At 35.2% G+C, this 17,344-nt stretch overlaps 1 protein-coding gene across 7 annotated transcripts in view; it reads right to left on the reverse strand.

Annotated features, from left to right (window-relative positions):
- ZFYVE16 (zinc finger FYVE-type containing 16) overlaps nt 1-17,344 on the reverse strand; it is a 60,377-nt gene continuing 43,033 nt past the window's right edge. For all 7 annotated transcript variants that reach the window (XM_006065097.4, XM_025292276.3, XM_006065100.4 and 4 more), the window contains 4 exons: nt 7,445-7,607; nt 5,741-5,846; nt 4,663-4,830; nt 1-1,950 (listed from right to left, as the gene is read on the reverse strand). In XM_006065097.4, coding sequence (XP_006065159.1) covers nt 1,786-1,950; nt 4,663-4,830; nt 5,741-5,846; nt 7,445-7,607 — 602 coding nt within the window. In that variant the 3' untranslated portion in view covers nt 1-1,785. The remainder of the gene's footprint in view (nt 1,951-4,662; nt 4,831-5,740; nt 5,847-7,444; nt 7,608-17,344) is intronic.

The following is a 17,344-nucleotide window of genomic DNA, read 5'->3' on the forward strand; positions in this document are numbered from 1 at the left end:
TACAGTAACTCCAATTTTTATTAAATGTAAAGACCTTATGAAAACAATTCCAAAGCTATCCCATCATGGGAAGAGCCCTCTACCTTCTGGTTATTTTAAAGTAAATTCAGTATTCATAGACTGTACAGTTAACTTATACTGTAAAATAAACAACAAATATATAAAGAAAACATTGAGTTTGATATGCATTTGATTTTATCTTATATGGTGTCAACAAATTTCACAAGTTATTACATGTTGCTATTTTATTTAATATCTGCAACATTTTACATTGTTTATGAAGTAGTTACTTCCAGAAGACTGATATTTTCCTTCATGCCATGTCTTTGGCTAGTACTACAGATGTGATTTAGTAGGAACCATATGACCAAACTGATTCAAATTCTGTCTTTCCTAGCCTGACACCTAAGATCCTGAGTTATTACAACCCTGACTTTGTCTTCAAGTTGAGATGCTTCATAGACACTTTTCTTAAAACAGGGCTATTTAGTGTAGTTTCTTTTTCGTGAGACATAGGAGTGTTTTTGATACAAAAACATATATATTCCACGTAAGAATTTTTTTAAAAAACACTAAAATAATGATTATATTTTATATAACTTAAATGACAGGATTAACTAAAATATGATTTTTTTTAACACAATGAACTTAAAAATTTTTTTGCTATTTGAAGTAAAGAAGAAAGTTCTGTAACAGTTTCAAATACACAGACTTTAACTTATGTTAGTATCCTGTTATAAAAAATAACTACCATAGAAAGAATTTAAAGTATGCAAAAGTAAGTAGTTCCATTTAAATTTATATTTAATACACTGGTGTCAATGAAAATATGCAGACTTGCCAAGAAACTTCTAAGGTTTCAAGGATAAGTTAAAAAACACCTGTTTCAGGCTTCATTTATTGCTACATAATGACTACTTCAAGGGTCATCTGGCCTGTCGTCAATCACTCTCAGAAGTGGTATATACAGTGGTACGCTTTGGGAGGAAAAGAGGAAAAATAATGCACTGCAATACAAAAATATCACCTATTTATAAATTATGAAAGATTTATAAAACACATACCAAATCACATGTTCTTGCTATAAAAACAATATACTTAAATATAGAAGCACAAGAATCCTGAAGCACCCACAATTATTTTAAGAATACCCATTTAATCAACAGAAAGTCATATATATATATATAAAATAATAATTTGAAAAGAAAAAAGGCAAAATTCTGATTTTAATGCAAATAATCTGTTTATCTAATCATGGAGGTAGGTCTCCACTCCAATTAAACAAATAAGCTACTCTGCTTTATTCAAAGAATTATCATATAAGTGTAAGATCTGAAAACTGGTCTGTGCCATTGAAATACATTTTTAACAGACTTTAGAAACCAGTAATTTAACTGGCATATAAACAAAACAGGTATTTCCCTCATAAGGTTACATCTGAAAGGAGCCTTCACTAAAATCGTTCTTGGCATAAAAGTGCAGATACTTTGGCTTTAGCATTTAAACACCACAGTAAATGCTACACATTTCTTAAGGACAAAAGAAATCCTTGTCTTTTCCAGTACTTGTGAAGTGTAAAGCTTCAAAAACTGTGGATCTCTTCCATTTTTTTGAGATTTAAATATTGTGCTAATGATTTTTAAAAGATCTTTCCTGCCTAAAAAGCAAAGCTTCCAAGTTTCAAACATCAAACATATTTTCTTTTAGTGTTTGTGGCATTTCAGCCTTAGTGCTGGAGTTAGTTTTAACAGGTCAATTTGTAATATATAATACAACTCAGTTCTTTCACTCAAAAAGATTTTCTATAATAAAAAATACTAATTCTATTTCTAATGGTAAACTAGTAGAGTTGGAGGTCCCACCATGTATCACAGGGATTAGAGCACTATCAAGATCATTTAGATAATGCTGAGGAAGAAGTCGGCCTTCAGATCCTGCCTGAAATTCAACCTGAAAAAAAAAAAAAAATCTTGGTAAGTCAACCCTACAAAGTGAGCAATCTTGTTTTAGTTCAGCAAATGAATATAAAATAAACTATTTAAGAGTATCAATCTATTTAAGCATGTTAATACTTCATATTTCCCCATCTACTACATAAATTATAATTGTCCCTCCCACAGATATTATGAAAGTAAAATTGCTACTACTTTACTTTAGGTCTCTTCTCTCTGAACATGTAAAACACATGGTGGACCAAAGTTCTGAATAATTATCAATATGACTTGAGTAAAAACCCCATGGTATTTTTAAAAAGATCTGCTTAAAAATATTTTTAATTTATTGTAAAATAATATTTGAATTGAATTTTGCTGGTGAAAATTACATTTTAATACATGACTAAAAAAATTAACAGTAATTACTCAAATAATTATCAGATGCTTCCTTGAAAAAGGAACTTTTAATAGATAAAAATATAAGTTCTTTTTTCCAATAAGAACTGTAACACATCCTGCCTGAAGAAAAGCAAACCTTTAGCATATGAAATTATTCCTGTTAAGACTGACCATTCTTGGACTTCCCTGGCAGTTCAGTGGTGATTCCACTCTTGCACTGCAAGGGACATGGGCTGTAGTGCGGGCCCAGCACAGCCAAAAAAAAAAAAGAAAAAGATTGACTGTTCTAATGAAAAACCTGGAGTGAAATCTATTATACTGGATGTTGGAAGCAGCTAAAAATGCACGTTAAAATACTACTGGAGTACCATTTTTTAACCTAGTAAATTGGTAAAGTTCAAAAGTTTGATTATATGCTGCCTTGATAAGAATGTGAGAGAAAGAATACTATCATAAATTGTGGCAGAAGTATAAATTGTCATAACCTCTATTTGAGACAATATGGTAATATCTACTGAGTACATACTTGGACCTGGGAGTTCCAGGAATGTTATATACTCACAGTTAAGCAAAAGCAAAATATTGTGGATACCTTAAATATCAAGCAGTACATACTAAACATGCATAAGAACTAAATAAATTATGGTACATTTATATAGTCAACTACTACTATGCAACTTTTAAAAAGAGTATGTTAAAATAAATAAATAAATAAAAAGAGTATGTTATTAATATGAAATCTCCCTAAGATATATTAAGTTAAAGAAGCACTGCTTTTTTAAAAAAAGTGAAAAAAGTACAACAAAAAGGACATACAAACTTACTTGCTCATACATGTAAATTACAAAGAATACATAGAAATGGATAACATTTGATTGCCTGATTAGGAAGGGAGGATGAAGCAGAGTATGGAAGTGGACTAAAGTGTTAGGAGTCAAGGGCAGGAAGGAGGTCTTTTCAGGGCTATTATCTCAGCAACTCTACTGAAACCATTTACATTGTAGCCTGGAGTTACTACCTCTAGAGGTCACCAATTAAATAGAGAATTGTGTGAATGCTGCTCTCTGAAAATGTTTAATGAGGTGGCCCTGATATATATATATACACATTTGTGAGATAATACCCCTGGAAACTCCTGCTCAGGATCCTACCAGACCTTGCCCTATGTATGTCTTCATCTGCGTATCCTTTAATGAATTGACAAACACAAGAAAATGTTGCCCTGAGTTCTGTGAGCCACTCTAGCAAATTAATTAAACACAAGGAGGATGGGGGTGTCATTGGAATTTCCGATCCATAACTGGTTGGTCAAAAACACAGGTGGCAGCTGTGACTCACATATGAAGTATGTGAAACGTGTGAAATGTGAAACGGGAGGAGGCAGTCCGGTAAGACCTGGAGGTTCTGATGCTATCTCTGGGTGAAAAAAGTGGCACTCAGTCATGTCAGACTCTTTGCAACCCCATGGAACACAGCCCGCTAGGCTCCTCTGTCCATGATCCGGATTTCCCAGGCAAGAATACTGGAGTGGGTAGCCATTCCCTTCTCCAGCGGGGGTCTTCTCAACCCAGGGATCAAACCCATCTCCTGCTTTGCAGGCAGATTCTTCATCTGAGCCACCAGGGAAGTCCCTCTCTGTGTAGATCAGTCAAAATTAAGTTGAATTCTTAAGATAACCTGCTTGTGTCTGAGAATTGCTTACTGGTGTGGGGGAAAGCCTCTACACATCTGGTGACCAAGTGTTTTCTGTGACTAGTTAAAAGAGACACACTGGAAAGAAACAGTAGGGAAGAAATGGTTTTTCCCTACACAGGAGGAAAAAACTGAAATTTCCCCCTTTTTAACACTTTAGACTTTCATGATTTTAAACCACATATAGAATCTAGCCAGCATAATTTAAAAATCTACTTATCAAGCAGGAATGTTGTAGTGTAGGGATCAGTAAGCTATGTATGGCCTGTGAGTCGATGTGGCCCACCCACTGTTTTCGAAAACAAAGTTTCACTGAACACAGCTCAGTTTGTTTATATACTGTCTATAGCTGCTTTCACACTACAATGGCAGAGTTAACTAGCTGTGAAAGAAAACAGATAGCCCACAATGCCTAAATTATTTACTGTCTGGCCTTTTACCAAAAAAAAAAAAATTCATGGGCCCCTGCTGTGGACAGTAAAGGAGATGATGTACATGAAGTACATACCAAATATTAATAATGTTCAACAAATTTTAGTTCTCTCCAGTCATCCCAAAGTAAAAGGTTAAAAAACTTTTGATTATTTTAATATAAGATATATTCAGTTCAGAAGTACATCAGAAAAACATGTCTCACCATATCAGTGTCAATGGAAACTCTGAGGCCAATTTTATTCATTCCATTACTCTTTAGAATTTTCAAGTGAGGGCACAGTGCAGCACTACAAGCCATGGCGATTTCTTTTGCAAACTGGTAACGAGTTGCTGAAATAGATAAATCCTGGTCCTTTAGAAAGTAGAATACCTGAAATATATTCAATTAGGAAACAAGTCATGATTAAGACTAAAAGTAACTTTAAAAATGCAATTGCTAATTTCAATTGAATTTTATGAATAAAATTCCAAGGCTGGTGCCATGAAATTCACTAATTAAGAACATTCTCGATATTTGGGCTGATCTATAAGTAAAAACTTAAAACCAGAGGTTAGGGGATACAGGAATGACTTAGCTGTTTTTGCCTAAAGTTAACTTGTAGCAACAAAAGCTTTGTTAACTCAGTTTAAAGAAGAGTATTAGTGAGTCCATCTTACAATATACCCATCTTATAAAGACATCTTAATGAAGTTAAGATCAAACAAAGAAATAATGTTCTGTAATTTCGGTATCCTCTATAGTTTCTGTATCTTGTACGTACCTAAAATCACAAATACCTAAGAAATTAGTAACATTGATTGACCCAAGAGGTAGAATGAGGGGGAATATGCAGGTAGACTAAGGGGCTGGGAGGGTATAGTTTCATATTATCTTTAATCATATTTTAAAAAATTGGAACAAGTAAAAATGACTTCCATATGTGAATTCTGATTATAAACTGATATCTATAAAATATTTTATTTTTTGTAAAATAAGAAAAATGAAAACACTATGGTCAAATAACATGTTATTGCATAAACAAAGATGGCAGTGCTGCCAAAACCTAACCGTGAGCTGACAGGCAGCATCACCATATAATAAACTGAAATAATCCTACGGGGATCCAGATCTGGTGGGTAAAAGGCAGTCTGGGGTGGAGATATGTGTGTCTCAAGATATAATGTAAAGTGTAATAAGCTGCACTGAAACATTCAGAGGTTGAATACTGTGAAATCTCCAAGTTAACAAAGATATATCCAAACACAGCATGTAAACAGAAGGGATCATTTTTCTATGATACCTCAGTACACTTTACAATCTTCTCATCAGTTTCAAAATCTGCTTCCAGTTTTATTTTTTCACTTGGAAATCCTTGTAATGACATTCCATCCACTGAACTAATAACACTGCAGAAAAAATGTAATAGAATTATTAACCAAAGTGCTTTCTATGAAGTGAATTATAAGACTTGAAGAAATGGAATAAGGGTAAAAATTACAAAAGCTATTAATTTAAAGCAGCAGTTAAGACATCTCAATTACATAAAAAATAATTAAAACTGTAGTTCACATTCATTTACCAAGATTTTTTAAATTGTGTAGCAAATTATATCTACTTTTTCAAATCCCCAATTCAGACCTAAGGTTTAAACTACCTTAAATAGTCTCCTAATAGAAAAGCTATCTCATGTATTTCAAAAACTCTATTTTGGAATCCTTCAACATTAGCCCTCTTCTTCCTTTTTTGTTCCAGGTCCCTTAGGCAGTCTCCAAAAAAAGAAAGAAAATGGGTAAGAGGGAATGGCAGTAATATTCTATAAGGCCTCTAATTTAAACATATCTTATTGAATTCAGTTGTATTTACAATGGATCAACATACTACAGAATAAACATCCAAAGGATTCCATTACTTACAAAAAATGATTGTGGGAGTAAAACCACCATATGACCCAGCAATCCCACTCCTAGGCATATACCCTGAGAAAACCAAAACTGAAAAAGACACGTGTATCCCACTGTTCATTACAGAACTATTTACAATAGCTAGAACATGGAAGCAACCTAGATGTCCACTGACAGGTGAATGGATGAAAAAGATGTGGTACATATACACAATGGAATATTACTCAGCCATAAAAAGGAACGCATTTGAGTCAGTCCTAATGAGGCGGATGAACCTAGAACCTATTATACAGATTGAACTATGTCAGAAAGAGAAAAATAAATATTGTATTCTAATGCATGTATACAAAATCTAGAAAAATGGTACTGAAGAATTTATTTAAAGGGCAGCAATGGAGAAACATAGAGAATAGACTTATGGACATGGGGAGAGGGGAGGAGAGGGTGAGATGTATGGAAACAGTAACATGGAAACGTACATTACCATATGTAAAATAGATAGCCAAAAGGAATTTGCTGTTTGGCTCTGGAAACTCAAACAGGGGCTCTGTATCAACCTAGAGGGGTGCATGGGGAGGGAGATGGGAGGGAAGTTGAAAACGGAGGGGATATATGTATATCTATGGCTGATTCATGTTGAGGTTTGACAGAAAACAACAAAATTCTATAAAGCAATTATCCCTTGATAAAAAATTAATTTAAAAAATTTGTGAAATAATTTCACGGAAATACATATCTGGTATATAAAAGGTAGTCTGGGGTGAAAATATGTATGTGTCTCAAGGTACCATACAGCAGTCAAAGTAGCTTGTCTTTCATAGACCCGGCATGAAACCGAAAGTGCTACACAATGCACACTGTTATCACCGGCCCCTCCCAAACTGACCACCCTTTAATAACTTACAGCATCCTAGGTAAAGAAATACACATGATGCTGGTTAGGTACATTTCTGGAAAAAATACTGCACTTAGTAATTAAAGTATATGCACTTAAATTAATGGTATAATTCTATATTTATAAAATATTTAATTTTCTTAACAGCATACTTTTATCCTTTCTCCTCCATCAGATCAGTTACATTTTGACAACAAAAAATTCCTACCCTTTGTTTCCTTTTTCTTCAGAATCTACCCAGCAGATGTCCACATATTCTCTCATGTCTACAGCATCAACTTTCCCACATGTAATTTTAAAGTCTTTTTGTTCTCGTAGAGCTAGCCGCAAGCCATCCATAGTCTCTGGAGTTATTTGTACCATTAAGCCATCTAAAAATAAAGAGTTATGTTTCACATTTCTTTTACTAATATAAATTTATATGTCTATGCCATAAATTTTGCCATCAAAATATATTCCACACAAGTTTTAAATCATATTTTAAATCATTTTGATGATTGTTTTCTGTCAGAAAACATCTAGGGACAACAGGAAGTACAATACCATGGTTCCTACAGGAATATTCAATAGATAAGCCCACAACTGTCCAAGCTCTCTGAGGACAACTTCTGCTTGGTTACTATTAAACCTACAATGGCCCTTCTGGGCTGAGAAGTGAAAGATAAGGGTTTAGGGAAGATTGAAATCGGTGGTCAAGACACTAAAAAGAGAAGCACCTGGAGACTGTGTTCAAGGGTCTCTTTGAGTCCGTGGACTGGAACTCAGGACACAATAGTGACCCTAGATGAGGCCCAATAGAAAACAGCTATTATACAGTTGGAACAGAACAGAGATACTAGAATTCAAGCAATGTTGGGAGATATTGGTAGTCTCAGTTCAGTTCAGTTCAGTCCAGTCACTCAGTCGGGTCTGACTCTTTGTGACGGCATGAACTGCAGCACGCCAGGCTTCCCTGTCCATCATCAACTCCCAGAGTTTACTCAAACTCATGTCCATTCAGTCTGTGATGCCATCCAACCATCTCATCCTCTGTCATCCCCTTCTCCTCCTGCCCTCAATCTTTCCCAGCATCAGGGTCTTTGCAAATGAGTCAGCTCTTCACATCAGGTGGCCCCTTAAGTACTGGAGTTGCAGCTTCAACATCAGTCCTTCCAATGAACACCCAGGACTGATCTCCTTTAGGATGGACTGGCTGGATTTCCTTGCAGCCCAAGGGATTCTCAAGAGTCTTTTCCAACACCACAGTTTAAAAGCATCAATTCTTTGGCACTCAGCTTTCTTTATAGTCCAACTCTCACATCCATACATGACTACTGGAAAAACCATAGCCTTGACTAGATGGACCTTTGTTGGCAAAGTAATGTCTCTGCTTTTTAATATGCTGTCTAGGTTGGTCATAACTTTCCTTCCAAAGAGTAAGCGTCTTTTAATTTCACGGCTGCAGTCACCATCTGCAGTGATTTTGGAGCCCCCCAAAATAAAGTCAGCCACTGTTTCCCCATCTATTTGCCATGAAGTGATGGAGCCGGATGCCATGATCTTAGTTTTCTGAATGTTGAGCTTTAAGCCAACTTTTTCACTCTCCTCTTTCACTTTCATCAAGAGGCTCTTTAGTTCCTCTTCACTGTCTGCCATAAGGGTGGCATCATCTGCATATCTGAGGGTATTGATATTTCTCCCGGCAATCTTGATTCCTTGATTCCAGCTTGTGCTTCCTCCAGCCCAGCATTTCTCATGATGTACTACTCGACATAGAAGTTAAATAAGCAGGGTGACAATATACAGCCTTGATGTACTCCTTTTCCTATTTGGAACCAGTCTGTTGGTCCATGTCCAGTTCTGTTTCTTCCTGTCCTGCATATGGGTTTCTCAAAAGGCAGGTGAGATGGTCTGGTATTCGCATCTCTTTCAGGATTTTCTACAGTTTATGGTGATCCACACAGTCAAAGGCTTTGGCATAGTCAATAAAGCAGAAATAGATGTTTTTCTGGAACTCTCTTGCTCTTTTGATGATGTAGCAGATGTGGGCAATTTGATCTCTGGTTCCTCTGCCTTTTCTAAAACCAGCTTGAACAATGGTAGTCTAGACCAGCCAAAATAGACAATAGAACCTCATTAACCTGAACTATGCAAAGCCAAGAGAAAGCCCTTACAAAATCTACAAGCAAAAGAGATTTTGAAAATGAGTCCTGCCAGACTGTAAATACCTTAGGATATCCACAGACTCATCTGTTACAAAAATACAAAATAAAGACTACACAGGCTTAAGGTAAACAGACATGAAAATGCCAGCTTAAATATAAATAAGCCTTCTTCAGCAAAAGCTAACAATCTGAAGTCTCTTGAGCATATCAATGACAGTACATAATAAAAAATTACCAGACAGTGACAGGACACTGTAAGCCCCTGAAACACTGGAAGGAATGATGCTGAAGCTGAAACTCCAATACTCTGGCCACCTGATGCGAAGAACTCATTCACTGGAAAAGACCCCGATGCTGGGAAAGACTGAAGGTGGGAGAAGAAGGGGACCACAGAGGATGAGATGGTTGCATGGCATCACTGACTCGATGGACATGGGTCTGAGTAAGCTCCAGGAGTTGGTGATGGACAGGGAAGCCTGGCGTGCTGCAGTCCATGGAGTCGAAAAGAGTAGGACACGACTGAGCAACTGAACTTTTTGAAAAACTGAAATTAACCATAAGATGGCCAAAACACTGGATTAAATACAAAAAAAAACTTTAAATACTGAAATATGTTCTAAAATATATTCAAATACCTAAAGGAAAATACATTCAAAGAATGAAAAAGCAAATATCAGCTAAATGAATAAAGATTCTAAGAATGAAAAAGCAAATATCAGCTAAATGAATAAAGATTCTTTAAATAATCTTAATGGAGAAATAGAAACTGGGAAACCCTCCCCCCAAATTCTAGGACTTTAAAGTATAATCCAACTGAAATAGAAACTTTAATGGACAGGTTTAGTAGTACATTGAAGATGGCAAAAGAAAGAATCAGAGAACATAAAGGTCAACAAATATCAAATCTGAAGAACCCAGAGAAAAAAGAAGAAAATAAAAAAAGTATCAAAGATGCTTGCGTGTGTGTGTGTGTGTGTGTGGTAGTCACTTGGTCATGTCTAACTCTTTGTGACTCATGGACTGTATGTAGTCCACCAGGCTCCTCTGTCCATGGGATCTTTGAGCAAGAGTACTGGAGTGGGTTGCCATTTCCTTCTCTATAGGATGATAGAAAACAGCCTAATACAGATATGGATATACATATACACATACATATACATAGATATATATCTCCCAGAAGGAGAAAAGAGATCAGAACATTTTTTAAAATGGTTATGAAATTCCCCAAATTTGATGAAAAATATTGACACACAAACCCAAAGAACTCAACAAACGTCAAATATGGAACTCAATAAATGCCAAATAGGATAAATACAAAGAAAGCCATATTGAGGCATATCACAGTAAAACTGGTGAAAAACCAAAGATAGAGGCTATCCTGAAAACAGATGAGAAAAAGGGCACATTAAATACAAGGAAAAATTTTAAAATTATGCTGAAGCTGAAACTCCAATACTTCAGTCACCTGATGCAAAGAACTGACTCATGTGAAAAGGCCCTGATGCTGGGAAAGACTGAAGGCGGGAGAAGGGGACAACAGAGGATGAGATGGTTGGATGGCATCACCGACTATGAGTCTGAGTAAACTCTGGGAGTTGGTGATAGACAGGGAGGCCTGGCGTGCTGCAGTCCATGGGGTTGCAAAGAGTCAGACACAACTGACCAACTGAACTGAACTGATTATTGACTTCATTAGAAACAATGAAGGCCAAAAAACAAAGAAGTGACATCTTTAAAGAAAATAAGACTTTCAAAGCAGAATTTTATATCTAGCAAAAATACCCTTAAAAAATGCGAATGAAATAAAAACAGTTTCAGAAAAATGAAAGGTAGACAACTTTAGGTAAATGAAAGCCTGCCAACAAAAATACTAAAGACTTCTGGGGTCTGCTCCAACATGTAAAGAGTACAGAAAGTGTCACTCCCACCTTCACAATAAGAAGAAAGCTGAAAAATAAATACCTAGGAATAAACCTAACTTCTACTCAATATGGGCTTTTCCTGGCAGCTCAGCTGGTAAAGAATCTGCCTGCAATGCAGGGGACCCTGGTTTGATCCCTGGGTTGGGAAGATCCACTGGAGAAGGGATAGGCTACCCACTCCAGTATTTTTGGGCTTCCCTGGTGGGTCAGTTGGTAAAGAATCCACCTGCAATGTGAGAGACCTGTGTTTGATCCCCGGGTTGGGAAGATCCCTTGGAGAAGGGAACGGCTACCCACTCTAGTATTCTGGCCCGCAAAGTCCTATGGACAGAGGAGCCTGGTGGACTACATACAGTCCATGGGGTCGAAAAGAGTTGGACACAACTGAGCGACTTTGGGCTTCCCTTTTAGCTCAGCTGGTAAAGAATCTGCCTGTAATGCAGGAGACCCTGGTTCAATTCCTGAGTTGGGAAGATCCACTGGAGAAGGGATAGGCTACCCACTCCAGTATTCTTGGGCTTCCCTGATGGCTCAGCTGGTAAAGAATCTTTCTGCAATGTGGGAGACCTGGGTTCGATCCCTGGGTTGGGCAGGATCCCTTGGAGAAGGGAACAGTTACCCACTCCAGTATTCTGACTGGAGAATTCCATGGACTATGTATCTATGGGGTCACCAAGAATTGGACACAACTGAGAGACTTGGACTTCCACTGGCTTTATACTCAATATAGTACTGGAAGTCCCAGCCACAGCAATCATATAAGAAAAATAATAAAGGGTATAAAAATTGGAAGGAAAGAAGTAAAATTGTCATTATATGCAGATGACATGATACTCAACATAGAAAATCCTAAAAACTCCACACAAAAACTATTAAGACTGATAAATAAATTCAACAAGATATCAGGATACAAGATTACCATACAGAAATATGTTGCATTTCTTTTAACTATCAATGAAATATCAGAAAGTTTAAAAAAAAAAATCCCTTTAAAAATTGCATTAAAAAAAATACCTATGAATAAACCTGACCAAGGAGGTGGAAGACTTATCCACTGAGAAGTATAAAACATTGATACAAGAAACTGATGATGATTCAAAGAAATCGAAAGATATTCCATGCTCTTGAACTGGAAGAATTAATATTGTTAAAATGGCCATACTGTTCAAGGCAATCTACAGATTTAATGTGATCCTTATTAAACTACACATCACATTTCTTACAGAACTTTAACAAATAATCCTAAAATTTATATGCAATCACAAAAGACCCAGAATTGCCAAAGAAATCCTGAAAAAAGAACAATCTTGGGAGACATAAGCCTCCCAGACTTCAGACAATACTATAAAGCTACAGTAATCAAAACAATATGGTAATGGCACAAAAACAGATATACGGATCAAGAGAACAAAAGGTAAGAGCCTAGAAATAAACCCACACACCTACAGTCAATTAATCTTTGACAAAGGAGGCAAGACTGTACAATGAAGAAAAGACAGTTTCTTCAAGACATGGTGTTGGGAAAGCCAGATACTAATGTAAATCAATGAAACTAGAACACTCCCTTCACACCATATACAAAAATAAACTCAAAGTGGTTTGAAGACCTAAATATAAGACATGACACTATAAAAATCCTAGGAGAGAACACAGGCAAAACATTCTTAGACATAAATCACAGCAATCTTTTCTTAGGTCAGTCTGCCAAGACAAAAGAAAACAAAGCATAAACAAACAAACAGGACCTAATCAAATTCAAAAGTTTTGCACAGCAGGGAAGCCATAAACAAAATGAAATGGAATGGGAGAAAATATTTACAAATGATGCAACTGTCAAAGGGTTAATTTCCAAAATATACAAACAGTGCATACAGCTCAATATCAAACAAACAACCCAATCAAAAAAGGGGCAGAAGACCTAAACAGACATTTTTCCAAAGAAAACACACAGGTGGCCAAAAAGCACATGAAAAGATGCTTAACACTGCTAATTAGAGAAGTGCAAATCAAAACTACCATGAGATAGCACCTCACACCCATCAGAATGGCTATCATCAAAAAGTCTACAAATAATAAATGCTGGAGAGGGTATGAAGAAAAGGGAACACTCTTCTACTGTTACTAGCATATAAATTGGTGCAGCCATTATAGAAAATAACATGGAGGTTCTTTAAAAAACTAAAAATAGAACTCCAATAAATAAATAGATCCAACAAGGCCATTCCTGGGCGTATATCCAAAAAAGACAAAAAGTCTTAATTCAAACAAAAATACATGTATCCCAATGTCCATAGCAGCACTATTTATATCAGCCAAGACATGGAAGCAATCTAAGTATCCATCAACAGATGAATGGTAAAGGTGTTGCATATATACAATGGAATATCACTCAAGCATGAAAAAGAATGAAATATTCCCATTTGCAGCAACTTGAATCTACAGATTATCATACTAAGTAAAGTCAGACAGAGACAAATATTATTTATCACTTACATGTAGAATCTAAAAAATAATACAAATGAAGTTATTTACAAACAGAAACAGACGCATAGACATGGAAAATAGGCTTATAGTTACAAAGGTGAAAGGGAGAGGTAGGATAAATTAGGAGTATGGGATTAACAGATACACACTAATATATATATATAAATAACATGGATTTACTGTATAACACAGGGAACCATATTATCTTTGATAACCTATGATGGAAAAAACCTGTAAAAAAAATAATCTGTAAAAAAGATACATATAACTGAACACTGTGCTGTATACCTGAACTAATATTATAAATCAACAGTATTTCAATTTTAATTTTTTAAAATAATTAAAATTAAATTTAAAAAATTAAAAAACTTAAAAACTGAACAAATGTAAAATGAATAACTCTTAGATCTATCAAAGAATTGAGGTCACAGGGCAAACTGCTGCCCTGAAAAAAGGAACAAAATCAAAACCTATCATAAAAAAATCCAACAAAAATAAAACATGTTTTTCCTTATTCCTTATCACATACAATGTGATATAAGCAATATAACTGAATACATCACATTCCATCATCAGAATGACAGATATGACACGCAAAATTGAGTCATAAAGCTCACTCACTTTTACATGAGAATCCCTTGGAAAATCCCTTAGACAGACGAGCCTGACGGGCTCCTGTCCAAGAAATCACAAAGAGTTGGACACAACTGAGCAATTAACACCAACACTGGAAACACGGCTTCGCAGGTGGCTCAGTGATAATCAACCTGCCAATGCAGAAGATGCAAGAGATACGGGTTTGATCCCTGGGTTGGGAAGATCCCCTAGAGAAGGAAATGGCACCGGCTCCAGTATTCTTGCCTGGAAAATTCCATGGACAGAGGAACGTGGCAGGCTACAATCCATGGGGTTGCAAAGAGTCTGACCAGTCCGAGTGCATACACATGCATGCGCGTGCACACACAAACAGGAAAACAGATCTAGACAACATTTGCAATCACTGTTTCCACTGGAAGTCCTAGCCAATAAACAATAAATTAAAAAGGCATAGGGGATCTAAAGAAAAATGTGAAACTATCATTATTAATATATATTATACTTAATTATATAAAAAACTCTAAAAGAATCTATAGGCAAATTATTTAAATAACACAAGTTAGCAATACAGCTGGTAATAAGATTAAAATACACAAATCAATTAGTTTAATTTCTATGTGCCAGCAACAAACACATAAAAATTTTAATTTAAAAAGATGCAAGAATACATTAAAAGGATCATATACTATGACCAAAGGGGATCTGTCCCAGGGATGCAAGGATTTTTCAGTATCTGCGAATCAATCAATGAAATACACAACATTAACAAATTGAAGAATAAAAGCCATATGACCATCTCAGTAGATGCAGAAAAAGCTTCTTACAAAATTCAAGATACATGTATGATAAAAACCCTTCAGAATGTGGGCAGAGAGGAAACATACTTCAATATAATAAAGATACCATCCGAAAACTACTGGAGCTCATCAATGAATTTGATAAAGTTGCAGGATACAAAATATACAAAAATTTATTTCATTTCTATGCACTAACAAACTGTCAGAAAAAGAAATTAAGGAATTATCCCTTTTACAACTGCATCAGAAAGAATAAAATACCTAGGGTATTTTTATAAGAATAAAAAAACCTACTTGAGAAAGTAAAAGACTTCTACTCAGAAAACTGTAAGACACTGATAAATTGAAGATGACATAAACAGATGGACACAGATATATTGAGTTCATAGACTGGAAGAATTAATATTGTTAAAATGACCATACTGCTCAAGGCAATCTACAGATTCAATGTAATCCTATCAAGATACCAAGGTTATTTTTCACAGAACTAGAACAAATAATTTTAAAATTTGTATGGAAACATAAAAAGACCCGAACAGCCAAAACTATCTTAAAGAACAGAACTGGAGGAATCATGCTCCCTGACTTCAGACTATACTATTTAATACAAAGCTACAGCAATCAAAACAGTATGGTTCTGGCACAAAAACAGAACCACTCATCAATGGAATAGAATAGAAAGCTCAGAAATAAATCCTTGCACTGTGGTTAATCCATTTACAACAGAGGCAAGAACATTCAGTGGAGCAAAAACAGTCTCTTCAATAAGCAGTGCTGGGAAAAGTGGACAGCAACAGGTAAAAGAATGAAATTAGAATATTCTTTAATATCATGTACAATTAAAAAAAAAAAAACCCTCAAAATGGATGAATGATTTAAATGTAAGATCAGAAACCATAAAACTTCTAGGAAAGAAAAAGGCTAAACACACTTTGACATAAATCGTAGAAGTATTTTTTGGATCTGTTTCCTAAAGCAAAGGAAAATAAAAGCAAAAATAAACAAATGGGAACTAATTAAGCTTAAAAGCTTTTACACAGCAAAGGAACCCATTGAAACAACAAAAAAACAAGCTACCAAATGGGAGAAAATATTTGCAAGGATAAGGAAATTAATATCTAAACGGCTCATACAACTCAATATCAAAAAACAAAACAAAACAACCTGTTTAAAAATGGGCAGAACACACACACAATGGAATACTACTTAGCCATAAAAATAATGAATTTTTGTGATTTGCAACAAGAAGAATGGACTTGGAGGGTATTATATCAACTGAAGTTAAGTCAGAGAAAGACAAATACTGTATCATATTACTTATATGTGGAATCTAAAAAATAAAACTAGTGAATGTAACAAAAAATACAAACTCATGGATATAGAGAACAAACTAGGGGTTACCAGTGGGGAGAAGTAAGTAGGAGGGGCAACAAAGGTGTAGGGGATTAAAAAATACAGCCCAGAAGGTGTAAACTGAATAAGATACAAGGATATATTGTACAGCAAAGGGAACACAGCCAATATTTTATAATAACTATAAATGAATATAACCTTTAAAACTTGTGAATCAGTTTGTTGTACACTTGAGGCTTATATAATATTTTATATCAACTCAACCTCCATAAAAAGTAAATTTAAAAAATTATAATGGCATTTGTATTACACTAAAATTAAAATAAATACTATTTACATCAGCGATAAAACTGATAAGGTACAGGAATCAATTAAGAAAATACCCTACAGAAAAACTAAAAAATTTTATTGGAAAAAATATCATTATGTATTATGTAAATAAATTGAAGGTACCCAATGTACATGGATAGGAACAATTAAAATAGAAAATATGCCAATTTTCTCAAAATAAAAGTAGCAATTCAATGCAATTACAATAAAAAGTCCAATAGACCTTCTAAACCTAACAAGCTGATCCTAAAATTAACATCATAAAAGACTTAAAACTGGCCAGACCACTACTAAATGAGGAATAAGGCTTGTGTGTGGCATCAGAGATAGGAAGACTTCCTATAAAGCTATGTAACTGAGATAGTATGGAGGAGGATATTAGTGAAAATGCAGACTAAGAACGTCTGAAAATACTCCATAAAAAGAACAAGGAAACTAATAAAGTGTCAGAAGCAACTTTTTTGAAACTCTGGAAATTAAC

The sequence above is a fragment of the Bubalus bubalis genome, chromosome 9, assembly GCF_019923935.1.
Source record: "Bubalus bubalis isolate 160015118507 breed Murrah chromosome 9, NDDB_SH_1, whole genome shotgun sequence".
NCBI lineage: Eukaryota > Metazoa > Chordata > Mammalia > Artiodactyla > Bovidae > Bubalus > Bubalus bubalis.